Below are 26,487 nucleotides of genomic sequence, written 5' to 3'. Positions count from 1 at the left end.
TCATGGCAGGGATGGAGGCAGCAGAAAAACCCCATCAAAGGCAGCAGAAGGCTGGAAAAGCCCTTCCCAAGGCAGCAGAGTTTTTCAGAGGTGTCTCTGCACCCTCATTCCTGCAGCCTCCCTTCCTCCAGCAGCACAAGCTGTCACCCACAAGGTGTCAGGTGCCTTGTTAAGCCCAAATTTAAAGGATCCCCAAAAGGAGCTCATCTCCAGAGCAGGGACACTGCCACAAACCACAGGAAAATATTTCCTGGAGCTCTGTGTGCCCCTGGGCACTGCCCTGACTGGGTCCCAGTGGGCACCAAACCCAGCCCCAGTAGTCACGGAGCCCCTTGGGGCTGCAGGGGGACCTTGGGCACCTGTGGGATCCATCTCCACCCCTGTGGGATCCATCTCCACCCCTGTGGGATCCATCTCCACCCCTGTGCACACCTGTGGGATCCATCTCCACCCCTGTGGGATCCACCTCCATCCCATCCACACTCTGCAGGGCAGGGAGCACCTGCCCAAACCATCCCCAAACCCAATTCCAGGTTGATCCCAAAGGATCTGGTGCAGCACAAAGCCCCTGAACTGCCAGAGCCTGGAGCCAGGGATGGCCCTGGATCCATGGCAATGTCCCAGACAGGGCTTGGAGCACCCGGGACAGTGGAAGGTGTCCCTGCCATGGCAGGGGTGGGGCTGGATGAGCTGTGAAATCTCTGCCAAGCCATCAAGATGCCACATCCCGATTTTAGGGTGGAAATAAAAAGCCATGATGTGCCAGGGGCTCCTTTCAGCTGCACAATGGCTCGGTAATTGCTGCCCTTTCACAGCCCGTGTGTCACCCAGGGCAGATTTACCCTCCCCAGGCACCTCCAGACAGCAAAATGCACTCCCAAAATGCACCTCCCAAAATGCACCCCCAGCCTGCAGGAGCTGCTCAGCCCCACATCCCGGGGGACACGCTCCAGCTCTGCTCTGCAGCACAACAAAACCCCTCCCCATGACTTTGCCACGGCCCAGTTTTGGAGAAGGACGAAAGAAATGACATTTTGAGCAGCATCCAAGGGAGCCAGGAGGAGCTGGGCAAGGGCCAAAGTCACCTGAGGACTCGAGCAGGAGCTGGAGCTGTTGGAAGGGGCTGCAAACCTTCCCTGGGCAGACACAGGCTCCTCATTTCAGATTATCTGGGCAGACACAGGCTCCTCATTTCAGATCATCTTCCCCAAAATTATTTTCCCCAATTATTTTTCCTAAATTATTTATTACTTATAGTATTATTCCCCAATTATTTTCCCTAAAACCACCACATCCAAGGGGCGAAGAAGAGACCTGGGAGCCTCTCCAGGGCACAGAGCCCATCCCAAACACCAGGGACCTGCACAGGGCAGTGACTTCTGCTGCCCTGGGACAATGACAGCTCCATGGGGCTGGGGACAGCCCAAAGCCCCAGTTCTGCCCACCCCAAAGCGCAGCCAGCCCCAGCAGACACTGCACCTGGAACTGAGCCCCCAGAGCCGATTAGAGCTGCAGGGCATTACTGCTGCTCCTGCTGCCACCCTTCCTTTCCCACACAGGATTATCCTGTCTGCACACAGCCCCCAAAATCCCATGGGGAATTCAGGAAATGCCCTGTGCTGGGCAGGAGCTGAGCTCCAGCGGGCTCTGTGTCCCAGGAGAGGAACCTGCAGGTGTCCCCTGCCTTGGGACACGTCCTGGGGCAGCAGGGACAGCAGGGACAAGCACCCAGCTCAGCACAGAGAGGGCTTGCAGGGAAAACAATCACCTCGGCTTTTCCCCACGCAGGAACATGAGCTGCAGTCCTGACAGAGCATCCCAGTCCTGGCTGACACCTTCACACAGCCACAGAATAACGAGGTTCAAAGAGAGCTCCGAGATCACCGAGTCCAACCTGTGCCCTGACACCTCAGCTGGATTACAGCACCCAGTGCCACGGCCAGGCTTTTTTTAAACACACATGTGAGCACAGAAACGCTAAAATCCTCAGCATCCAGAGCTCCAGCATCTGCTCTTTGGGCCGCCCCAATCTCAGCCCCCCACTTCTCCTTCCAGCTCCATCCCAGGTCCCATCCCTGCCTTTCTGCCTGCCGGATTTTGGCAGAAAGGTGACATTACACACTTCTAATCAACTGCACAGCCATGATCTCAGTGCTATCTATCCATTTTAGGAGCCTTTTCCATGGCCTCAGGTCAAAATGCAGTGCTCTCCTGGGAGTCAGAGTGTGGCACAGAATCCCAGAATAATGAGGTTGGGAAAGACCTCTAAGATCAAGTCCAACCTGTGCCTTGACACCTCAAGTCTAGCACCCAGTGCCATGTCCAGTCCTTTTTTAAACACATTCAGCGATGGTGATTGTACCACCTCCCTGGGAAGAGCATTCCAGTGCTTTATTACCCTTTTGGCGACAAATTTCTTCCTAATATCCAACCTACACCTTCCCTGCTTGAAGCGGCTTTCCCTAAAAACTCATGGAAGAAAATCCCACTCAGGGAGGGAGCTGGGGACACATCATTAATGGAAACAGCAATGGAGAGAATTCCTATTTATTGCTCTAAAATGATTTCCCCACATCCCTGGCAGTGTCCCAGGCCAGGCTGGAGCACCTGGGACAATGGGGTGTCCCTGCCACGGCAGGGGTGGCACTGGAGGGGCTTTAAGGTCCCTTCCATTGGAAGGAACAATTAAGAGAATTCCTATTTCGGAATGGAAGCAGCAACCAAGAGAATTCCTATTTACAGCTCTAAAATGAATTCTCCATCCCTGGCAGTGCCCAAGGCCAGGCTGGATGGGGCTTGGAGCACCCTGGCCCCGAGCAGCCCCAGCCCTGCTGACACTGCCAGCCCTGCTGGGAGGGAGCTCTGTCCCAGCTGCTCTCAGCCCCACCAATGTTATCTGGGCTCTCTCCTGCCCGGGGCAGCTGCCACATCACAGCAAACATCAGCAGCATCAGCAGAGGCTCAGGAACAGCCAGGAGCCTCCCTGGGATGTGCCCACGCCAGCAGGGGAAGGAGCAGCGATGCAGGAACACTTCATACCCCAAAATGCTCCAGCCACACACGGGGAGATGGCACCAAGGACACCAAACCCCTGTTCCGGGTGAAGAAGCAGGGCCAGGAGTGCCCAAAGCCAGGTGTGAAGGGTGAGCAGAACACCAAATCCTTGTCCTTGGGTGAAGAAACGTGGCCAGAGGCGCCCAAAGCCAGGATGGGGCTGCCCAGGCTCCTGCCCCTGCTCAGGCTGCCCCAAGCAGCATCTCAAACCAAAATCCTCCAGCCACATACAGGGAGATGGCACCAAGGACACCAAATCCCTGTCCCCGGGTGAGGAAAAAAGGCCAGAGGTGCCCAAATCCAGGTGTGAGCAGACCTGGCACTGCCCATGCCCCTGCCCAGGCTGCCCCAAGCTCCCTGGCAGGAGAGGAGGGCAGAGCTGGCTGTGCCCAGCCCCAGAGAGCAGCAGGGGCAGCTCCTCCAGGCTCTGCAGCACACAGGGCTCTTTGTTTTATTTATTAAACAGCAGCAGATTGCTGCAGGCAGCTCTAATCCAGCCTCGGTTTCCATAGACACCCTCGGCTTCCCCAGCACCGTTCCCAGGCAGCAGCAGCGGGGCTGGGGGAGCAGCTCTGACACCAAAGCCGAGCCCAGGGGCGCCTGCAGCCCTCAGAGCCCTTCCAGCTCCAGCTCTGCTAATTGCCTGCCCCGGAGAGAGGCTTTAATGAGCGCTTGGCCAGAGCTGCGGGAGGCAGAGGGGGAGGAGGAGGAGGAGGAGGAGGAGGGGCTCACCTGGGACTGCACACACAGCAGACCAAGGCCCAGTTCATTCCATGAGAGCCTTAACAAGGTGCAGCATCCCAGGGGCAGCTGGGACAGTCACCTCAGAGCATGGGGGGAGCCGGGAGAATCACCCCAAACCATAGGGAGAGCTACCTCAAAGCATGAGGGGAGCAGGGAGATTCATCCCAGACTATGGGGGGAGCTGGGAGAGTCCCCTCAAACTGAGGGGGGACCTTGGAGGGTCGCTTCAAACCACGGGCTGAGATGGGAAGGTCAACTTAGACCATGGGGGGACCTGGGAGGGTCACCCTAAACTATAGGGGGGGACCTTGGAGGGTCCCCTAAAACCGTGGGGAGAGCTGGGAGGGTCACCCCAAACCATGGGGGGAGCTAGGAGGGTCCCCTCAAACTATAGGAGGACCTGGGATGGTCACCTTAGACCATGAGGGGACCTCGGAGGGTCCCCTCAAAGCATGGGGAGGACCTTGGAGGGTCCCCCCAGAGCAGGGCTGGAAGGAGGAAGGACACAGGAGGATGCCTGGGCAGGAGGGAGGCTGGAAAAGCAGCTGCCCTTTAAAGGATTTCCTGAGAAATGAAAGGGGAAGAAAGGGGAAGGAGGCAGCAGCAGCCACAGCTCGTGGTGTTTGCCATGGACTGGGCAAACACAAACCCTGGCAGCGGGCACAGGGAGGCTCCAGCAGGGCAGAGCTGCTGCAGGCAGGGCACAGTCCCAGCCCCACGGCACTGGGGGACCCCCATGTGTGCCCCTTTTCCTCTCCCCTGCCCCTCCAGAGGCCCAGCTCAGCCCCGGCTCCCCGGCCAAAATCCGCTGCTTCCCCTTCTCCAAATGAGAACAAACCACCACAAAACCGCCCTGAGGCAGAGCCCTGACACTCGGGGTACCAGGGGCTTTGCAGGCTGCATTATCAGTAAATCCAGAGACACAGCAGGGCCAGCTCCACGCTGAGCTCTGCTCCCCAGCAGCACCAAAGACCTGCTTCACCCCTGGGAATCTCCAGCAATCTCCACTCAGCAGCAAACGGGGACTTACCCAACTCTTTTGATCCTTGGCTTTCACTGGCCAGCTCCCCCATCTTCACCAGAGCATCAAAGTACCCCTTGGCTGCATATGTCATGCCTAAAAAGCACCAAAAGATGAGGTTATGCTCTCCTTAAAGGCTGTTGGAACTTCTGGGGCACTGAGGAGGCTCTGGACACTAAAATAGGCTGAATTACCTCCAAGGGCCCAACCCCACGGGGAGGGAGCACACAACAAACAGAGGAAAGGCAGCACAGGGAGCTGCAGCAGTGAGATTACAGGGTAATTCAGGATTTAAAAAGGTGCACGCAGGACTGTGGTGGTTTCCATTGCAGCGCAAGCATGGGGCTGCTGGGAGAACTCACTGCAGAATAATTGAATATCACAGACTTTCATTACAGCTCAGCCTTGTTTGTTGACATTCCAGCTCCACACTCGACTCTAATCAGATAAGCAGGGGGTTTCCTCTAATCACAGAACGCGCTGTACAGCCCCAGCTCCAGCTTCCAGCGCTGCCTCTGCTCTGCCCCCTGGGCTCTGCCCTTCCTCCAGCTGCCCCAGCTCAGAGCAGGGCAGGGATGAGCCAGGCCGAGTTAAAAATTACAGGAAGATCCCTGGCTGCACAGCAGGGATGTGGGAAAGGCACAGAGGCAGCGATCCCAGCGCTCATCCCAGAGTGGTGGGACAGGGCAGCACAAACAGCTCCACCTCCCCCAGGTGGTTAAACATCAGGAGAATCAATAAAAACCACGGTCCAACACAGTCCCTAGGGTCAGCAGCTCTTCCCCTGTCAGACCTGACTGTGCTGCCAGGAGGGAACCAGCAGGGAAAGGCAGAGCCAAAGCAGGAACCCCATTCTGCTGGGATGCCCTGGGATTTGGGGAAAGATGCTGCCAGGGGCGAAGGTGCCCTGAGCCCCTGGAATTTATGGAAAGAGATGCCCTGTGCCCCTGGAATTTCTGTGTCCCTGGAATTTGGGGAAAGCTGCTGCCTGTGGTGAGGGTGCCCTGTGTCCCTGGAATTTCTGTGCCCCAGGAATGTCTGGAAAGCTGCTGCCTGTGGGGAGGGTGCCCTGTGCCCCTGGAATTTCTGTGCCCCTGCTGCCTGTGTGGAAGGTGCCCTGTGCCCCCTCGCCGGGGCTCAGAGGGCCCTGGGCAGTGGAGCTGGACGGGCACTGCCCCGTCACGCTGGGTGAGCCATTAAACCCCAGCTCAGAGCAGTGCCCAGCTGGCAGGACGCTGTGTCCTGTGTCTGCACCTGGGCACAGGGGGAGGGCTCAAAAACCCTCCTGGGAACGGCCAGGAGCTCACCTGAGCTGGAGGAAAGGGAAGGGAAGGGAAAGGAAGGGAAAGGTGCTGCAGGCTGGGAGCAGGATCCTCCCCAAAGGTCAGGTCCCAACCCTGACGCTTCAGGCACCAAAGGGAATATTTCCCCCCTGGCTGAAGGTGATGACAGGCTCTGCCCCACGGGCATTTTCACTGGGATTATTCCAAAATCAAATCCAGGAGACACGTGCAGCTCTGAAGGGTGCAGAGCCCTCCCTGGAAAAACAGCTCTGGGTGGAGCAGAGCTTAAAGCTCCTTTAAACCCAGCCGAGGAGGGCCCGGGCAGTGCACAAAGCCAGTTTAAGTCAAAATAGCCCATTTTGGGGTTTAATCAATTCCTAGCTTCCTTTTGATCACTTAAATCCACACCTCCCTAATGGCTCCCGATAGGATCCTGCATTCCCAATCAAGAGCTGCCATCAACACTTTGGGGCTTTTCCCTTCTCTTCATTCTTCTGGGCAATTTAAACATTTCAACAGCACCTCTTTAAACAGGGCTTAAAACCTCCATTCTCAATACTTTAAACAAACATTTAAAGAACTGTTTGCAGATGTGTTTTGTTATCCTGCTGCCTCCCAGCATTTTCTCCCTGCAATCCCTCCTGGATCCACGGCCTTGCACATCACCACCCTCCAATTCCTTCCCCATGGGAACAAGGAACTTTTCAACAAAAACCCCGACGATTTTCCACAAAACCCCCCCAAAGATTTTCAACAAAAACCCCCCGACGATTTTGCAGCTTTCCCCCTCCCCAGCCTGGCAGCCCCAATGTCACTTACTTGCTAAGGCTTTTTCATAGGTCTTCCCCATAGAAATGAAATTCCTGAGGCTGGGGTTGAACTGCTCCATGATCGTCTAAAGGGGAGAGAACACGGGATTAGCAGGGGTGATGGGGAGTGGGGTGAGCAGCTCTGTCCTGATAAATACAAAAAGAGAACAACAACAAAAAATAATCCTCCCATCTCCCTACTAGAGGCCCCAGGATCCTCCACTGAGGAAGACCATGGTGGGTCTGAGCCCAGGAGGGACAGGAATAAGGAGCAAGGGGGGTCTGCAGTGCCCCAGCACCAGGTGCTTCCCCGGGAGAGGAAAGTGAACGCACCAACCAGAAAATTACCAGATATATCAAAAATAACCATAATAGCAACTGTAGGTGGCAGTTTGGGGCAGCAGCAGCCTCAGACCAGCCAGGGAGGTGACCCAAGAGCTGGGGATGGTGGCAGGATGGGCACAGAGAACAGAATCCCAAATGTGCAGCCAGGGTGGGGCAGAGCAGAGCCCTCAGCAGCCCCTGAGCTGTGCCAGGGATGGCACCAGGGTCCCCTGGCACTGCGCAGGGTGAGGGTGAACACACCCTGAGCTCTCCTGCCTGGCCCCAGGGCCCTCAGCTCGGATGGGGGAAGGAATAATCGGCTCAGGAGAACAAGGAGGGCTCTGTGTGTGCACAGCCCTCCCCGGCAGGGCCCTCGGCCCACCCCAAAATCCCAGATCCCCATTCCTGCCTGGATCCTCTGCACCCAGCCCAGCCCCAGAGCTGGGCCCGAGCCCCTGCCCCACCTCGGGGACCCCGTCCTGCCCAGGTGGCACCAGAAAATGGAGCTGAGAGTGCCCCTGAGGGGGGGTGCACCACGGGCACTGGTGCTGGGAATGGGGGGCAATTCCTGCTGGGAACAGGGGCAATTCCTGGGGCATTGCTGCTGGGAATGGGGCATCCCTGCTGGGAATGGGGGCAATTCCTGCTGGGAACAGGGGCAATTCCTGGGGCATTGCTGCTGGGAATGGGGCATCCCTGCTGGGAATGGGGGCAATTCCTGCTGGGAACTGGGGCAATTCCCGGGGCATTGCTGCTGGGAATGGGGCATCCCTGCTGGGAATGGGGGCAATTCCTGCTGGGAACAGGGGCAATTCCCGGGGCATTGCTGCTGGGAATGGGGCGTCCCTGCTGGGAACAGGGGCTCTGCACCCCCAGGCTGCTGGCAGAGCCCCAGCCCGGGCACGGAGGGAAGGCAGGCAGACACTTATAGGGAATAAGCTGATTAAGCATCTGTCACCTCATCTCAGGCTGCCCCAACACTATAAAGCTCATTTTCTGCCCGAGGCATTTTTATCCCAGTCAGTCCCTGCTGCCTGGGCCTTGAATTGTCTCCCCACGTGTGCAGGGCTCAGCCAGAGCCCTTTTGGGGCTCCTGTGGGCAGGATCTGCGTGGGGCACAGCCAGAGGGGTGGCATCACCCCAGTGCTGCTGTTTCAGGAGGGATCTGCTCGTCCTGCCAGGCTGGGGATGTCCCCACAGCACCAGCCACCACTGCAAAGGGCAGGAGATGACTGACGAGGCTAACGAGGAGCTGCCCCGCTAATTGAGGCTGCAGGCCAACACCAGGGCCCCTGGAAGCCGTTTTGGGGCAGCTCAGAGCACTTTGGTGGATGTGCTCAGCCTGAGAGGAGAGAAACGAACCTGTAGCAACAAGCCAGGCGCTCTCCGCCCGCAGGAGACAATTGCAGAGCAGTTAATTAGCACCGGAGGATTGCTCCATCCTGCCCACATCAGGTGTAGCTCCAGTCCAAAATGCTCCTGGGCTGTCCCATGGATCAGCCAGAGGCTGGGATCAGTGGCCATGGCGGGGACAGGGACAATCCCCTGCCCCACGCTCGGGCTCAGCCCAAGCTCTCTGAGCCTGAGCAAGAGTTAAGCAGCAGAAATGTTGGCAGAATTTCTGCAGGGAGGAGATTTTTGGGCAGCTCGCAGGTTCAGAGCAGTGTTTGTGTACGAGGACGTGCACGGGGATATGTAAATAGTGCGATTTTCTCAGCAGTGCCCGTGTAAACACATTGTCCTGAGCATGAAACCCGGGGAATTAATGATGGAACAGCCTCCCCGGGCGAAGCACCGGCCAAAATCCAGCACAGCTCGCCCAAAGCAGGGGGAATCAAAGCACAGCCCAGCCCTGGCACTGCTCAGGGCAGGTCCTGCTCCCCGCGGATCCACAGCAGACGTTTTAAAGCAACAAATAAAGAGATAAAATCCCCCAGAGGGGCTCGTGGGGCGGCTGAAGGAGCGGGAAGGTGACTCTGAGCTGGCCAAATAAAATCCACCAGCCCCCAGGAGGAAGTTTGCTGAAAGTGAATGTTTTTAAAACATTGTCTGGAGCCTCCAACAAAAACAGCCTGGCAGGATGAGAGCGGTGACAAGGGCTCCTCACCCCAGAGATAAAAATAAAAATAGCCCTTTGCAAGCCCTGCTCTCTCTCCAGGGTGGGAAGAGAAGGTGACTCCAGAGCCTTCTCACCCTGCTCCAGGTGAGAGACCTGGCAAGGAGAAACTGGGAAATGAACGGGTTTGTGCCATGGGATGGCTCAGCAGCATCACCCCCATGGCAAGGAGGAGCAGTGGGGAATGAACAGGGACAATTTGTGCCATGGGATGGCTCAGCAGCAGCACCCTCACACCAGGGACGTGCTGGAGCTGCTCCCCTGCCAGCACAGGGCTCATCCCCTCCCTGGGGGCACCAAGGGCTCTGTCCCCCTCAGGAGAGGTGAATCCAGGCTTGCAGGACACCAGCAGCAAAGCAAATATCCAGTAGCACTGTGGCAATGAAAGCAAATCCCGTTTTCCCCAGATTTTTGCCCCCTCAGCAGCACCCACAAGTTGTTTGCCTTCCATGGGCTGCCTGGGCAGAGTTCAGAAAAACACAGACACAAAACCTGGCAGCCAAGGGTTGAAAGGGCTTTGCTTTGTTCCACTGAGCTGAATTCCCTGGGTAATACCACTCAGCTCCCCGGGACTGGCACGGCTTTGTTCAGCTGCCAAAAATGAAACTAATGCAAAGCACAAGGTCTCCAGGACACAGCCCTGCTCCCTGGGCCGGGGGAAGAGGCAGCACAAACAAGGTCCCTTTCTGCCCTCTGAGCACACTCCAGCTGCAGCCAGGATGCTCCAAGCCCTAAATTAACCCACGAGGAAAAGTTCAGGGTCAGGGGAAAGAGTAAAACACCCCGAGCTGGAAGGAGCCCACAAGGATCATGGAATTCCAGCTCCTCAATCCTGAATTTAAGCTGGAAGTGGCTCAGGCAAGTTCTGCTCAACAGCTGAAGGGCAGCATTCCCAACACATCCCTGGAAGGGCTCCAAAGCCACGTGGATGTGGCACCTGGGGACTGAGGGAACGGTTGGATCTGATGGGCTCAGAGGGGTTTTCCAACATTTTTAAGGATTTTGTGGTTCCCTGCAGGGCTGACCCTGCACAGGGCCCAGCCAGGGATTCCCTGGGTGACCATGAGGAAGGATTCCCTGGTTGACCACAATGATCCCCTGGGTTACACTCATGATTCCCTGGGTGACCATGAGGAGCAGGCTGGAGGGACAGGACAGCACCAGGGGACTCTCCCTGCCACTGCCACACTGCAGGAACAGCTCAGCCCCAAGGAAGTTTTGTGCCTAAATGGGTCAGCCCCGCTCCAGGAGCACTTTCATCATTTTGCCATCAATATTTAATGCCCAGCAAAGCCCAGTGCTGCCTCCTCCATCACAGCTTGTCCTGCCTGGCACCATCAGGAACAGCCCTGGGGGTTTCAAGAGCCAAGTTTCTGTCAAGAAGGAGCCCAGGGAAAATCAGGGGGGAAAGTCAAGGAAAAATCCAGTCCCCATCTAAAGGCATTGAGTTTCTCCTGGCTGTCATGCCAAAGGACGAGGGCACCCAAGACTCAGGGAAAGAGCTCTGAACGAGCTGTGTTGGGGTCTGGACTTGAGGAGAGCTGGGATGAGGATCCAGAGGGGGCTCAGAGCCCCCAGCACTGTGGGAACACCCTCAGCACCCACCCCTGCAAGGGCCATCCTCAAATCCTTGGGGCTGGCGTCTCCCCCAGGAGCCAGGAGGGTGCCCGGAGAGGTGGCACCAGGGGCTGAGCCCCAGGCTGTGCCCAGAGGAGCTGTGTGCCCTGTGCCCTGCTGCCCTGCAACACGAGCAGCAGTGCTGAAACCTTACCCAGGGCAGGCTCAGCACCACGGGCATGAGGGCACAGCAGCACCCGGGCATCAGTACCAGGGGAGGGGAGCAGCACCCCTGGGACACCCTGGGCAGGCAGGAGCTGCTGCTCCCCAACACCTCACTGCCCACCTGCCTGCAGGTGTCCCATCTCCAGGGAGGCCAGGAGGGCTCTCCCAGCCTGGCATGGAAGGATGGAGCAGCATTCCCAGCTCAGAGCCCTGGCAGTGCCACAGCCCAGCTCACCACAGAGCCCTGGGGTGCTCCCCACACGTTTCCCAAGGCTGGGCTGCAGGAAGCCCAGGGCATGGAATTTGGGGTGCCACAGGCCGGCTCCTTCCTCCTGTGCCACACTCACCATCCCTGCACTCCAAACACACCAAAGCAGCCACGGTTTCCCTTCAGAGCCCCTTGAGGAGGAATCACTCCCATCCCTCAGGACATGAGGAGAGGCTGTGTGCCCCAGTAACGTGGATTAGAGCTGATGGGGAGCTAAGGACCCTCAGGAATCGTGTCCACACCTTTCTGGACAATTGATTACGGCTGATGGGGAGCTAAGGACCCCCGGGAATTCTGTCCACACCTTCCTGCACCACAATTCAGCCTGGAGTTGGGGCTGTTGTTAGGCAAACACCTCTTCAAAGGCAGAGCCACTCGCACAGCACCACTGCAAACCCATCTCCCGCACGGAAAAATGGCTTTAAAATGAAATGGAGGTTGGGCTGTAAACGGCAATAATCTCATCTGGCAGGAGGAGACAGATCTGTCTTCGGGGGAAGGAAGATTTGCCAGTCCCTGCTTTCTGCAAAAAGACAATCCCGAGCAGGGGCTGGGCGGGGAGGGAGCTGCCCATCCTCATCCTCACCCGGGGGCTCGGGGCAGAGCCCGGCCCAGCTGTGCCGCTCTCGGGGCCGTGGCAGTGAATCAGCAGCGCCCAAGGTGGGCTCGCGTTGGCGGAAGGTGCCAGCAGCCTCCGTCTCCCTCTGTAATTACTGCCCGCGTGTAGGCAGCTGCCTGTAGTGGCAGCATCGGCTCGGGGGCGGCTGACAGCTCCTGCACCAGCTCATTAGCACACTCACTGCCAGGGCGAGCGCTGCTTCTGCACAACCATGACAATGGGCTGGCTGCCGGCACCGCGCCTGGGAGAGACGGGGATGGGCATGGGCACGGGCATGGGCACGGGCGGCTGCTGCCAGCCCAAAGCTGCCGGGATGGGCAGGGGCACGGCAAGGATCGGGGTGCCCCGGGATGGGCAGGGGGCACGGCAAGGATCGGGGTGCCCCAGGATGGGCAGGGGCACGGCAAGGATCGGTCACATCCCGTGATGGGCAGGGGGCACGGCAAGGATCGGGGTGCCCAGGATGGGCAGGGGCACGGCAAGGATCGGGGTGCCCCAGGATGGGCAGGGGGCACGGCAAGGATCGGGGTGCCCCAGGATGGGCAGGGGGCACGGCAAGGGCCGGGGTGCCCCAGGATGGGCAGGGGCACGGCAAGGATCGGGGTGCCCCAGGATGGGCAGAGGGCACGGGAAGGCTCGGTCACATCCCGGGATGGGCAGGGGGCACGGCAAGGGTCGGGATGCCCCAGGATGGGCAGGGGGCACGGCAAGGATCGGGGTGCCCAGGATGGGCAGGGGCACGGCAAGGATCGGGGTGCCCCAGGATGGGCAGGGGGCACGGGAAGGGCTGGGCACCCAGCCTGGTCCCCGCAGGATGGGGCTCGGTGGCATCGCCCCCCTCCCCGGGTTTGTCTCCTCCTGCCCGTGGAAAGGTTCAGGCTCCTGCACAGGCCAAAAAACCACCTGGGGAATGGGGATTGAAGGACTGGGATTGAAGCACCGGGACTGGTTTTGGAGTCCAAAGCCCAAGCAGGTCCACAAGACCCCAGCCCCAGGTGGCCCCAAGAGTGGCCGAAGTCCTCAAGGGAAGCGGGACACGCCAGGCTCCTGCAGGCACCACATGGCACACACGCATCTCCGGAGGCCAGGAAAGCACTGCTGGCTCCAGAGCAGCCTCTGCCCACCACAGGAACACAACCGGAGCCAGGACCACCCTCCTGCAGCTCCCAGCACCCAGACACTGATCTTGGGGGAACCCACGAGATCTCCAGCAGCTCCATCTCCTGCATGTGGCTGCTCCCACCGGCATCCCGGGGAGCCGAGGAGTTCCCTGGAGATGGAGAGCGCATGGAGAGCCCCAGCCCCGGCTGCTGGCACCCCGGGCACCCCCTGCCCCCTCAGCCCCGGATGGGCTCCACACGTGCCGGGACAGACGGACAGCCCTGGGCCGGGCCCGGGGTGACGGTGACCCGCACCCCAACCCTGCCATTATCCCCGTGCTTCGAGGGCTCCACACCTCAAACAACAACTGAGTCACGGCCGGGGCTGCTCCCAGCCCCTGTTTGCCCAGGCGGTGCCAGCAGTGCCAGGGCACAGCGCGGGGTGCCAGCTCTGCCCCAAGGACAGCGGGCACGGGGCATGTCGGGGCACAGCAGCTGCTGCCAGGCTGCGAGGCAGCCCCAGGGACCACAGCAAAATGCCACCAAGATTCAGAGCGACCAAGATTTCGGGTGCCACAGCTCGGCCCGAACCGCTGTTACACCCCAGAATCTCCAAAACCAGCACTTCACAACTTCACCGCCTCGGTACTTTCTGCACTACATTCTTCTATCTTTTTTTTTTTTTCCTTTTTTTTTTCTTTCCCTGCCTGCTCTGTGCTCCCAGGTAACTCAATCCAAGCCCTTAAATCACAGGAAATCGTGCAAGCTTCCCAGTTTAACAAACGACATCCTGCGTTCCACGTTCGGCCACAGCAGTTTGATTACTGCTGCTCCCAGACCCAGCAGAGCACAAACCGCTTCCTTCGGGGGGGAACTCGAACCACACAAATTGAATTGCTGCGTTTTCTCAGGACACGGGCAGCAAAGCAGAGGGGAAAACTGAGAATTGCCGAACTCCAGGGGACGGGGAAGGCTCTGGTTTGGGGCAGAGCGGAGTGCCGGGGGCTGCCGCGCTGCGGGGTGATGCGGGGACAGCGCTGCCCACCCGGGCTCGGGCATCCCCACGGGGGTACCGGTGCCCGTAGGTACCCCGGGAAGGCTGGGGGTGCCCGGAGGGACCCGGGGAGGGCCCGGAGAAGGCTCGGGGTGCCCGGGGGTGCCCGGGGAAGGCTCGGGGTGCCCCAGCGGCCCCACCGGCCCGGCCGAGCGGCTCCGGGCACATCCCAGGGCCGGCCCCGGCGGCGCCTCCGCCCGCGCTGCCCCCGCGCGTCCCGGGGAGGAGAAACGCGATAATTCGACGATAATTCCAATAACTCCAAGGCAGGCGGGCGGGCACCTGTTGCGGACTCACCTTGTAGACATTCTCGGTGAGGCGGTGCACCTCCTCGGAGCGGGCCATGCCGGGCGGGCCGGGCAGCACCATGGGCGGCTGCGGGCGGGCGGAGCCGGGCGGGCAGAGCGCGGGCAGAGCGCGGAGCGGCGGCAGCCGAGCCTTTTATCAGCTCCCGGAGCCGTGCCCGCCCCGCGCCGCCCCGGCCGGCCCCGCGGGGAGGAGCCGCGCTGTTCCGGGCCGTGCCGGGCTGCGAGTAACGAGGGGAGTACGAGCGGCGCGGGGGAGGCAGGGAGGGAGGGATGCGCCGCGCCGGGCCCACCGTGCGGGATCACATGCCCGTTCCCCATGCCCATCACCCATGCCCGTTCCCCATCCCTATTCCCATCCCCCATCCCCATCCCATTCTCCATTCCATGCTCGTTCCCCATCCCCGTTCCCCATTCTCATTTCCCATCCTCATTCCCCATTCCCATTCCCCATTCCCCATTCCCCATCCCCATTCCCCATTCTCATTCCCTCCCCATTCCCCATCCCCATTCCCCATGCTGCACCCCATTCCGTTCACACTCCGTGTCCCTCCTCCACCCCACTGCCCATCCCACACCCCATAACCTACCCTACCCTCCTGCCGTGCCTCACCCCACAGCCCACAAGCCCACACATCCCCCTGCTTTACCCCACCCCCTGGCTCTCGCTGTGCCCCACATCCCTGAGCTGTCCCCCCCTCCATCCCTTGCTGTGCCCCCTCTCTGGGGCTGTGCTCCGTCCCCAGGCCAGGGGATGAGAAGGAAGAGCTGCCCGTGGTTTGTGGGGTGTTGGGAAGGAGGGTGCACATTGTGCAGGGAGCCAGGAGAGCAGGGTGGGATGACCTTGGGTGGGATGATCCAGGGTGGGATGAGCCATCACCACGACTACGGCTGGGGATGCTCAGCCCAAGGGAGAGCAGCCCCTGCCTCCCACCTTGCTGTCCCCAGGCTGTCCCACCACCTGGGCAGCCAGGAGAGCCAGGATTCCCAAGGGAGGCTCCTGCCAGAGCTCTCTCAGGTCCCTGTGGGACACCCAAGCCATCCCTGTCCTTCCCATGCCTCGGGCCAACAACAGTGGATTTTGGCCAGGTGCTGAGGGACACCAGGGGCCCCAGAGCCAGTGTCCCCACCCCTGTGCCCTGCTGAGGGACACCAGGAGCAGGCCCGTGCCCTAGGGCCAGTGTCCCCATCCCTGGGCACGGCCGCTCTCCGCAGGGTGGGCCGTGGGTAAAGGGAGCCCCAGTGCCAGGCTGTGCCCCTGGGCTGAGCCTTCCTCCCCCTGCTCTCTGCTGTGAGAAGCAGTGAAAGAGTTAAGCTGCTGAGTGAGTTATTCTCCCTCACATCCATCAGTTCCCAGAACAAGGAGCCCAGGTCGATACCTTGGTCCCAGACCTCCCGTGTCTGCTCCCCTTCCCGCTCTCCCTCCCAGCCCTGGCGAGGCCCAGGAGGGGCAGCTGCTCCCTCTGGCTGCCTCTGGGTCCCCTTTTGGCTTCAGCCTCGGAGGTTCCACACTCCAGAGCACGGTGATGAATCTACAGCCCCCGAGAAGGATTTTTCTCATGTTTCTGGAGTGCCCAGTTAACCCTTTCCCGCTGGGGTGAGGAAAGGCAGCAGCTGTGGCACTGGAGGTGTCCCCCGAGGAATCCCTGGCTGCCTGTGTGGCTGCTGGGACACCACAGTGCCACTTTCCCTCCCATCCCACGTGGCCAGACACAGTCGGCTCCCTCAGCCAGACACCAGCACCTCTCTGGCTCTCCAGTGAAGGATTCAGCATCAAGCAGCCAGGAGTAGAGTGCCTCTCCCTGCCTCTCCATCACCTTATTTTTAGTTACGTTATGTAAGTTCTTCGCTACGTCATGGATGTGGGGGGTTCTTGCATCTAATTCCAGTGTGACAGCCCAGCAATTCAAACAAGCTGTTCCTCTGGTGAGGAAGATAAAAGGATTTGTAATTTCTGATAATAAAAGAGGCCTTTTGGGACGGCCCTCAGAGAATCTCTTCCATCTAGGCCTGCTCGCAGACGGCCGCTCCACTTTCTACCCGTGCTCTGCTTCTCCTTATCCCCTGGAATTTGAGTGCTGGAAACCTTTCTCCCTCAGATCCCCCTGGAAGCAGCCAGGGAGTTCCTTTCCCCACAGTCAGAGCCACATGGAGCGAATTATCCTTGTCCCTGGCCCTTGCCATGTCCCAGTCCTGGCTGGCAGTGCCCAGGGCTGCCCATGCTGGAGCGGTGCCCAAGCCCACGGTGGCATTGCCACCCTGCAGCACCCTGGGAGCTCTCAGCAGGAAAAACCTGCCTCTGCCTCGTGCCTCAGCCTTTGCTTTGATTGCCTTTGATTTATTTTTTTAAATTTTTTTTTCCTGGTTGCTGCTCGCTGCCTCTCTGTCAGGGTGATTCACTCGGCGGGGCTCGGCGGCAGCTGGAGCGTGCCCAGGGTAACCATGGTGCCAGAGCCCCGTGGGTTACCTGCACCCCCTGCTCCATGTGCCCGTGTGAGGGCGGGCCCATCCAGCACGGGCCGTGGGCGCAGCGTGGGGAACACCACGGCAGGCTGGGAACAGCAGTGGGACGAGCAGGCAGCAGCGCCGGGGCTGGCAGGGGCCCATCTGTCCATCCATCCGTCCGTCCATCCATCCATCCGTCCATCATCCATCCATCCATCCATCCATCCATCCATCCATCCATCCATCCGTCCATCATCCATCCATCCATCCGTCCATCATCCATCCATCCATCCATCCATCCATCCGTCCGTACATCATCCATCCATCCATCCATCCGTCCGTCCGTCCGTCCATCATCCATCCATCATCCATCCATCATCCATCCATCCATCCATCCATCCATCCATCCATCCATCATCCATCCATCCATCCGTCCGTCCGTCCGTCCATCATCCATCCATCCATCCATCATCCATCCATCCATCCATCCATCCATCATCCATCCATCCATCCGTCCGTCCGTCCGTCCATCATCCATCCATCCGTCCATCCATCCATCCATCCGTCCATCCATCCATCCGTCCGTCCATCCATCCATCCATCATCCGTCCATCCATCCATCCATCCATCCATCCATCCATCCATCCATCCATCCATCCTCCATCCATCCATCCATCCATCCATCCATCCGTCCATCCGTCCATCTGTCCGTCCATCCATCCGTCCCTCCCAGCAGCACCGGCCACCTCCAGCCCCGGGTGGAGCGGGGTTGCTGTGGCAACAATCCCTTATGTAATCCACCCCGCTCGGCTGCAGGTGTGGGGAGGAAATTGTGCTATTTTCGAAGTTTCATTAGGTTCCTTCTTAATTACCAGCGTGGCACCGTGCCAGTGCTCCCGGCTGGGGCAAGTGCCTGGCACAGGGACCGAGGGTGGGGACGGGGCAGCGATGGCCGCGACAGTGGTGGCTGTGACAGTGACAACCAGGGCAGTGACAACCGATGGCAGCAGTGGCTGGAGCAGCGATGTCCGAGCCCAGTGACAACAGCTGCACCAAGGGACAGTTTCCTGTCTGTTCCCAGCCTGGGGACACCGTCCCTGCTCCCAAAATGCCACGCCGGTGCCTGCCAGGGAGGGACACGGCAGGGAGGTGCTGCAGGGCAGCATTACTGCCCAGGGAGGGGAATGTGGCACTGCAGGGTCACCGAGAGGTGCCACATCCTCAGCGACTTGAAAAGAAAGAAGAGAGGAGAAATAAAGGTGGGCTGGAATCCCTGGGGCATTTGAGAGGGATGTGGCACTGGCCAGCACAGAGAGCAGGAAGCAGAGGGGACAGTGCTGACTTTTGTCACAGTCCCCGAGGAAATGCTCGGAGTTTCCCAAGGAAGATCGAGCCCCAACTGCTCCAGGTGGTCACTGGGTTCTCCTGGCATTGCCAGAGCAGGAGAGACCAGGCACGGAACAGGACCAGGATAAAAAGTCATCTCCATCTCCATCCCCACATCCCCATCTCCATCCCCATCCCCATCCCCATCCCCATCTCCATCTCCATCTCCATCCCCATCTCCATCCCCATCTCCATCCCCATCTCCATCTCCATCTCCATCTCCATCCCCATCTCCATCCCCATCTCCATCTCCATCCCCATCCCCATCTCCATCTACATCCCCATCCCCATCTCCATCCCCATCTCCATCTCCATCCCCATCTCCATCCCCATTCCCATCCCCATCCCCATCTCCATCCCCATCCCCATCTCCATCCCCATCCCCATCCCCATCCCCATCTCCCACTCAGTCCCGCTGGCTCTGTGGCAGCCCCTGGCTCTCTGCTCCCCTTTTCAGGGTGTGCTGAGGGGAGGCTGAGCCCAGCCAGCCCCGGGTGCCCAGCACAGCCCGAGCAGGGCAGGTGTGTGCAGAGTGTCACCGTGCTGATGACATTCCCAGGAAATGCCTGTCCTGTGGCACTGGGCAGATGGCTTCTCCATCGGAGCCCTGACATCACTGCGAGCCCTCCCTGTGCTGTGTCAGGAAGTTTTTATTTCTAGAATAACCCAAACGTGATTTTTCTGACATCTGGGGGTCACTGGGGAGTCAGCCAGGTGCGCTTGAGCCAAACCAGCCCCTGTGAGCACAGGATGTGCTTTCCCTGAACACCTCCCTCAGTTCTGCCCCCTGCCCTCCTCAGGGGCCCCTCCTCAACCCCAGGCTGTCCCCCCATTCCTCTGGGGCGCCTCACTGAGGAGCTGGGCCAGCAAACCCCACACAGCTCCAGGTCTTGGAGCATCCTCCCAAACTCACCTCTCCCATGCAGGGCAGTCATTGCTCACCAGGATTCCAGCAGGCGCCTCGAGCTGACAGCTGACAGGTTTAGGTTAAATATTGGAATAAATTCTGCCCTGTGAAGGTGGGCAGGCCCTGGCACAGCTTTCCCAGAGGAGCCGTGGCTGCCCCATCCCTGGAAGTGCTCCAGGCCAGGCTGGACAGGGCTCGGAGCAGCCAGGGATAGCAGAGTGTCCCATGAGCTTTAAGGTCCTCCCACCTGTGTGGGTTTGAACAGCCAGGTGTCTGCTGAGGAGGGCAGGAGCCTCCTGTGAAATGGAAAATGGAAACCCCCTTCTCTGAATTATAATAGTTTCATTTTGAAACTAAGGGGCTCTCAGGCAAAAATATGGGAGTAGGAACAACAGTTCTGTACTAGGAAAATGAAAATATAAATGCAATAGTACAAACAAATACAAACCACTGACAGAGAGAGAATACAACCTGTGTGTCCCAGCCCCATGCCACGGGGCTCAGCCCTCCTGCAGTGCCAGCTGTGGCTCTGCTGCAGCAGGGATCCTGCACAAGGGGGGAGTTTTCCTCTGCAGCTCCAGGGCTGCTGCAGATGGGCCTGGGCTCCCTCTGGCCATGCAGGGCAGCAGAAAGCTGCTCCTCTGGCAATGCAGGGGGCAGAGGCTGCTGTGCTGTCCCAAACCTCAGATTGTACCCAGGCAGGAATGCTTGGCTCCTCCCCTGGGCGGGGCATCTCCCCATGGGATGCTGGGATTGGATCAGCCCTGCAGGGACACTCACTGGCCGTGGACAGAAGATAATTAATAATTAATGGCCCATTAACAGAAGATAATTAATGATAAATAGCCATTAACAGAAGAGATCTCCTGGAGGGAGGACTGGCTGTGGAAAAGATAAAGAAAACTGCCCAATTAACAGAAGATAACTGCCCCACCTTTAACAGATGGTGATAGAATTCACACCCAGCTACACCTGAGACCCAGCCCAGCCCATTCCAGGATCCTGTCACTGCTGGTGCTGGTGGGAGCTGCTCCCTGAGCCATCCAACGCTCAGACTCAGGAGAGTCTGGGTTGGAGCTGTCCCTGGGTTGGAGCTGTCCCTGGGCTGGGGACATCCTGTGTGTGCCAGCAGCTCGCAGCAGTTAAATCCTGCTGAGCAAACCCAGCAAAGCCATTTACTGGGGATTAGCCAAGGATGAGCAATGCAGGCCCTTCTTCTGCAGGCTGGGAGCTGCAGGCTGGACCCAGCCATCCCAGCTCCCACCTCAGGCTTGGGCCAGTGGGCTGGGCTGATTGCTGATTCTCACCCAGGGGAAACTGAGGCACGGCACAGAACCTGGCCTCTCATCATCCCGGGGCTCCCCTGCTCCTGTTGGGAGCAGCAGCTGAGCAAACTGCCAGCAGTGCAAGTGCTGTGCCCAGGGATTTGGGGACAGTTCTGCTCCCCGGGGTGACACCCGTGTCACTCTGTGCCTCCGAGCACCTGGCCCTGCCCATGGCGAGGGTCAGAGGGACTGGGTGCCACCCCTGGGGGCACAGATGGCACCCCCGGAGGGACCCCAGCACTGCTCCCCATGGCTGTGGGCTGCAGGCAGCCGGGCAGGGCTGGGACGCTCCTGGTGCCAGCAGCGTGCCCCTGGCCGAGGGGACAGCCCTGCCCCGTGTCCCCTGCGTGTCCCCCTGCCCTGGCAGGGCCGGAGCAGCCTCGACTCTCCCCGGGGAGGGCAGGCTCAGGGAGGAGCCGGAGTGATGGAGGAAACACGGAGTGGGTGGGAGAACAAAGGGCTGGGGATGCTGCGCTGGGCTCGGGAAAATGGAGGGATACAGGAGGGAATGAGGGGTGCAGGGAGGAATGAGGGGTGCAGGGAGGAATGAGGGGTGCAGGGAGGCTCTGGCTGCTGCACAAGGGCAAAGGGCATCAAGGCTGGCACTGGCGGTGCCACATCCCTGCTGCCATCCCTGGGGGCTCCACAGCACACCCAGCCGTGCCACGGCCCTGGGGCTGGGGGAGCAGGGCACTGTGCTCTGGGGGAGCCCCAAAACGCACCAGGACCCCCTCACTGCCGGGCTGGGCCCTGTCCCTCCTCACCTGCCCCAGCTCCTGTTCCACGAGTGAGTAATGCTGAATTACAGCGCTAAGGAGCTCTCTGGGGATCCTGCCGAATAGCAGGAATAGTTTATGCGATTTGCATAATTGGTATGATGGGATTTGGCATCACGTTGCTGAGCTCGGGGACGCGTCCGGGGCAGAGCCGAGGTGCTGCTGGGGGCTCTGGGCAAACTGGGGGGCTCTGGGCACCTTGGGGGGCTCTGGGCACCTCTGGGGCTGCCCTCCCTGCCCAGCCCTGCCTGCGACCATGCAGTCACAGAGAGGTGGCAGAAGGGACAGGTTCAGGTCGCGCTGCCATCTCCTGCCCGTGTCCCCCCTTGTGCCCCTCAAGCTGGCACTGGGCTGGTCACAGCCCCACAGCCCCTCGGGCACGTTTGCTGTCCCTTGGGCACTCCTGAGGGCTGTGCCTGCCCATCCCAGCTCAGGGAGCAGCCCAAAGCTGCATCTCAGGCCTAAGGCCACGGTGCTGAATTCCCCAGCTCCGGTTCCAGCCCCAAGGCCAAACGCAGCTCCCTGCTCGGCATCTCCAGCGGCTCCTCCTGCCTCAGACACTGCCCAGCCCTGGCACTGCTCTGCTCTTGTTTCCTCTCCTGCTAATTAATGAGGGAGCCAGCCCCGGAGCAGCCTGGCACGGCTCTGCTGGGCTGCCCCAGTGACAGCCATGGCAGGGGACACGGGATGGGGACACGGACACGGGCTGGGGACACAGGCAGGGGACATGGATGGGGACACGGACACAGGCTGGGGACACAGGCTGGGGACACGGGCAGGGGACACAGGCTGGGGACACGGGCAGGGGACACAGGCAGGGGACACGGACACAGGCTGGGGACACTGGCTGGGGACACAGGCTGGGGACACCCATCACGTGGCAGCGCTGGCCCTTGGGGACACCCGGCGTGGCCACGGCTTCACCCACGACTTGAGGAGCCACATTCCACAGCAGGGCAGGGCAGGGCAGCAAAAATGGTGACACTGACACGGGGACAATGCCACCTCCCAGTGCTCCTCCCACCCATTGCCATGGTCCCGTGTCCCCCAGGAGGAGAATTCTGGCTCCTGCATCAGCGCAGGCCCTGCTGAGGCATTTCAGCCCTCCCGAGGCATCTCAGCCCTGCTCAGGCATCTCAGCCCTGCTCAGGCATCTCAGCTCTATTCCGGCACTTCAGCCCTCCCAAGACATTTCAGCCCTGCTCAGGCATCTCAGCTCCAGCCCTGCCGAGGCACCTCAGCCCTGCCAAGCAGTGGCAGCTCCCGTCTGGCACCAGGAGCCAGCAAAGGTCACATTCCCGGCCATGGGGACAGACCTGCTTTGTTCCCAGCGCTGCTCTAATTAGGAAATTACGCTGATTTTTTTTTTTTTTTTTTCCCACAGTAGAACTATCAAAACTTGGGCTTGTTCCCTGCCAAAGCCTCCTCTCCTGTGCTGGTGACTCAGCGTGACACCAGGGCACTGGAAACACGGCACAGGGAGAGGGAGGGAGCCAGGGGTGGCACTGCAGGGCTTGGGGGTTTGGGTGCAGAACGCAGCACCCCGGCAGTGCCCCCACGTGTAGGAAGCACCTGAACCCCACACAGGGCAGGGCAGGCTCAGGGTGTGGGTAATGAGGAGGAGGAGGAGGAGGATGAAAGATCCACGGAGCTGTGCCTGGTTCTGAGTCAGGGTTTGCCAGGAGGGTGGGGGACAAGGGACACCATGAGCTCATTCCCCTGGGGGGAGCTGAGGGGGGACAGGGGGAGCCCCCAGGCCTCTGAGCCCCTCGTGCCAAGGAGCAGCAGGACCCAGAGGAGAGGATCTGACACCTCTGGGGTTCTCAGCTCTGTTTTGTTTTTCCTTGGGTGTTCCAGGAAACACCAGAGGCAGCAGAGCATGGCAGCGTGTTGGGGTGCAGCCGTGTCAGGGTGCCGCTGTTTTGGGGGATACAGCTGTTTTGGGGGATACAGCTGTTGTGGGGTGTGCTGGCAGCGCTGCCATCCAGCTGTGTTGGCATAGAAACTGCCAGGGCTCTGCCACCACCTCCCGTTACACAATTTTACACAATTCCCTCCAGGCCCTGGGAAGAGGCTGCTGAGGAGGGGAGGCAGCTCCAGGCCTGTGCCCCAAACCAGGCTCGTGCCAGCTGCCTGTGGGCACACGGAGGGCTGGGGGTGGCTGGGGAGCAGGGCTGGTGCCCAGCTGGACAGCAGGGAACAGGAGTCTATTCAAAGGCACTGCTGCTTGCATAAGGCTGCCTGGAATTCCTGCCCCATCTCAGCCCTCACTGGGGTGTGGGATGAAGGCTCTGCAGGCTGATCCCATGGGATGGGGCAGTGTCCCCATGGAACAGGGACTGTCCCTGAGGGGGGAGCAGGGAATGGGCAGCAGCATCTCCCAGCAGAGCTCCTCGTGTCCCCTTCCCCTGCATGGCCATCCCACAGTGCTGGGAATCCCACAGCAGGGCAGGGAACGGCACCGAGATCCAGGAGGAGTGGCTGTTCCTGGGAATGCTGCTGGAATTCCCTGGCACTGCCACATTCCCTGGCACTGTCACTGTGCTGTGCCCGCCCTGGGCTTGTCCAGTGACCAGAAGCTCCCCAGAGGTGTCAGGGCCGTGCCAGGGCCGGGGGCTCCAGGGAGGGCTCAGCCGAGGCAGGAGCTGAGGTTGGCTCCTCCTCTCCAGGGTTTAATTACCCACGAGCAGCGCTGCCCCCACGCTCCCCTCGCTCAACATCTGGCCAAGTCAAACACAGCTGGAAGAGCTCTGTGTGCAGACCCCCGGGGACAGCTGGCTCTCACCCCGCTGCCACGGCTGAGGGGCACGGGCAGTGCTGATTAAACGCTCCAAACTCAGCACAGCTGCGTTCCCAGGGCCTGGCAGGGGGGCTGGGGGCATCCCGAGGCTCCCTGCAGCAGGAGAGATGGAAATGCAGAGTAACGAGGGAGCAGCTGCTGCCCAAGCACGGCCACGGGCTCAGGAACAGGAACAGCCCAGCTGGGGCCTCACCTGCACTGGGGGGAGCGTGGGGGTCCCCATCCCCTGTGCCCACTGCAGACAGGGACAGTCACAGCGTGTCCCATCCCCATCCCCTGTGCCCACTGCAGACAGGGACAGTCACAGGGTGTCCTGTCCCCATCCCCTGTGCCCACTGCACACAGGGACAGTCACAGCGTGTCCCCAGCCCCTGTGCCCACTGCAGACAGGGACAGTCACAGCGTGTCCCATCCCCATCCCCTGTGCCCACTGCAGACAGGGACAGTCACACACAGGGGCAGGGGATGGACAACTCCACAGGGATGGAAGCACAAAGTCCTACAGAGGGAGCTGAAATGGGATGGGACAGTTTGGTCCCCCAGGAGGGAGGCACACGTCCATGTGAGCCCTGAGTCTGGGCACGGAGCGCTCGTGGAACAGTTTGACAATTCCAGAGTAATTCTTACAAACCCCTAATTTGGCCTTGCTGTAAACCCAGTGCAGAGGCTCTCAAAAATCCCATCCACAGCAGGGCTGTGCCAGGACTGTGCCAGCACTGTCACCTCCCGGGGCCATCCAGGCAAACAGGGCCAACCAGGGCCAAACAAACAGGGCCAGCCAGGGCTGTTTGTGTCACACACGGAGCCTGCTCCGAAATCCCCTGCCCACATCTCTCCCAGGAGCAGGGAGGAGCGAGGCAGCTCCTGCTCATCCACGACACTCCCTGTGCAAACACGAGGCTGCAGAGGAGTCACTGGAGCCACTGGAGCCAGTTTATTGTCACAGCACAGCCCAGAGGTCACAGCCCATCCTGGCCCCTCCTCCGGGAGACCCAGGAGCTGTGGGGACAGCATTGGCACAGGGAGCTGTGGCCAATCTGCTCCAAACCCTCCTGCTGGATCAGTAAATGGCCTCTCCACTGTGGCAACGAGCAATGGAGGGAGCTGCATTAACCCCTTCAGCACCAGCCCTGCTCCCTCCTCATACCCAGGAGGAGTGCAGCCACCAGGACCCGGCCTGGCCTTGGCACAGCATCCCTGGGAGGGCTGGATCCTCCCTCTGCTGCTGCCAGCACATTCAGAGACAAACCCAGAGCAGGGGGATGCAGCACACCCTCCTCAGGCCTCTCCCATGGCTGTGCCAACCCAGGGAACAGGGACCCCCCAAAGCACCAGCAGTGGAAGTAATGATCCCTGCAGGTGAAGCCTTGGACAGCCCAGCACCCGCTGAAGGAGGCCTGGAGGAGGAGAATTGCTCCTGGCAGCAGGGCTCTGGTGAAGCCAAGGCTCTCTCTGCTGGGAAGGGGCTGCGTTGCAGCTCAGCCGGGACTGAGCAGAGAATGAACAGAATGACCTGTCCTGTCCTGGCAGGGCTGGCTGTCCCCACAGGGCTGGGCTGAGCAGGGACACGGCCCTGGGATCATCCAGTGCAGCTCCAGAGGCTCTGCCAGCACCGTGCTGGTGTCACACACAGGGCCAGGGACTGGGGGCTGCTATGGAGCATTACTGAGGATACAGCAGTGGGAATGGGGTGGCTCCAAGGCACTCACTGCCTTGGGGACACGCGAGGAGGATGAGGATGCCCTGGCCAGTCTGTGGAACACAACAGAGAGGACATGGAGAGCACAGCTCCGCCCAGAGCTGCTGCTGGCCCAGCACCACGGGCAGCACCCCAGTCCCTGGGGTCACTTTTTGTCTAGCACCAGATCCCACAACCCCAATAACAGCCCCACAGAGTCTCCAAGGACCCTCCAGTCATTCTGCTGTCACAGAAACGCCGATGAAGGGCTGTGGCTTCAAGAACATCATAAATAAAGATCTGCAGTGTCCTGAAGAGCATCTGCAAGCTGGCAGGTGAGCTCGTTCCCAGAGCAGCCAGATCTGCCAGCACCTGGCTGCCAGCCGTGTTCCAGAGCCTTCAGCATCCCCTGATCCTCAGCAGGCTGGGGCTCCCTGCAGGGCTCCCAGGGCACTCTGGAGTGGTGATTCCTGCAGCTTCAGCGTCCACAGCAGCACAAGGAAACGCGTCCAGTCCCCGAGGAAACATCAGCAGGAGCAGCAGAGTCTGTGCATCCATCACCCATCCTGAGGAATCCTGGCTCCTGATGGCTCCTGGCACTGGCAGGAGCTCCAGGCTGGCACTGGGGGAGATTTCTGCCACCCAGGGCTGCCCAGCTCCGTGCCCAGGGCTGAGCCCTGGCCGGCCCCTC

At 60.1% G+C, this 26,487-nt stretch overlaps 1 protein-coding gene across 4 annotated transcripts in view; it reads right to left on the bottom strand.

Annotated features, from left to right (window-relative positions):
- The window catches only part of BAIAP2 (BAR/IMD domain containing adaptor protein 2), a 41,085-nt gene extending 26,507 nt beyond the window's left edge, over nt 1-14,578 (bottom strand). For all 4 annotated transcript variants that reach the window (XM_058038982.1, XM_058038983.1, XM_058038979.1 and 1 more), the window contains exons 1-3: nt 14,472-14,578; nt 6,922-6,997; nt 4,829-4,915 (exon numbers count right to left, since the gene is read on the bottom strand). In XM_058038982.1, the coding sequence (XP_057894965.1) occupies nt 4,829-4,915; nt 6,922-6,997; nt 14,472-14,543 (235 nt within the window). In that variant the 5' untranslated portion in view covers nt 14,544-14,578. The remainder of the gene's footprint in view (nt 1-4,828; nt 4,916-6,921; nt 6,998-14,471) is intronic.
- Nucleotides 14,579-26,487: the final 11,909 nt, after the last annotated feature.

This window comes from Melospiza georgiana, chromosome 21, assembly GCF_028018845.1.
Source record: "Melospiza georgiana isolate bMelGeo1 chromosome 21, bMelGeo1.pri, whole genome shotgun sequence".
Taxonomy (NCBI): Eukaryota; Metazoa; Chordata; class Aves; order Passeriformes; family Passerellidae; genus Melospiza; species Melospiza georgiana.
The sequence above is the reverse complement of the archived record's forward strand: the minus strand, read 5'-3'. Positions and strand labels throughout refer to the sequence as shown.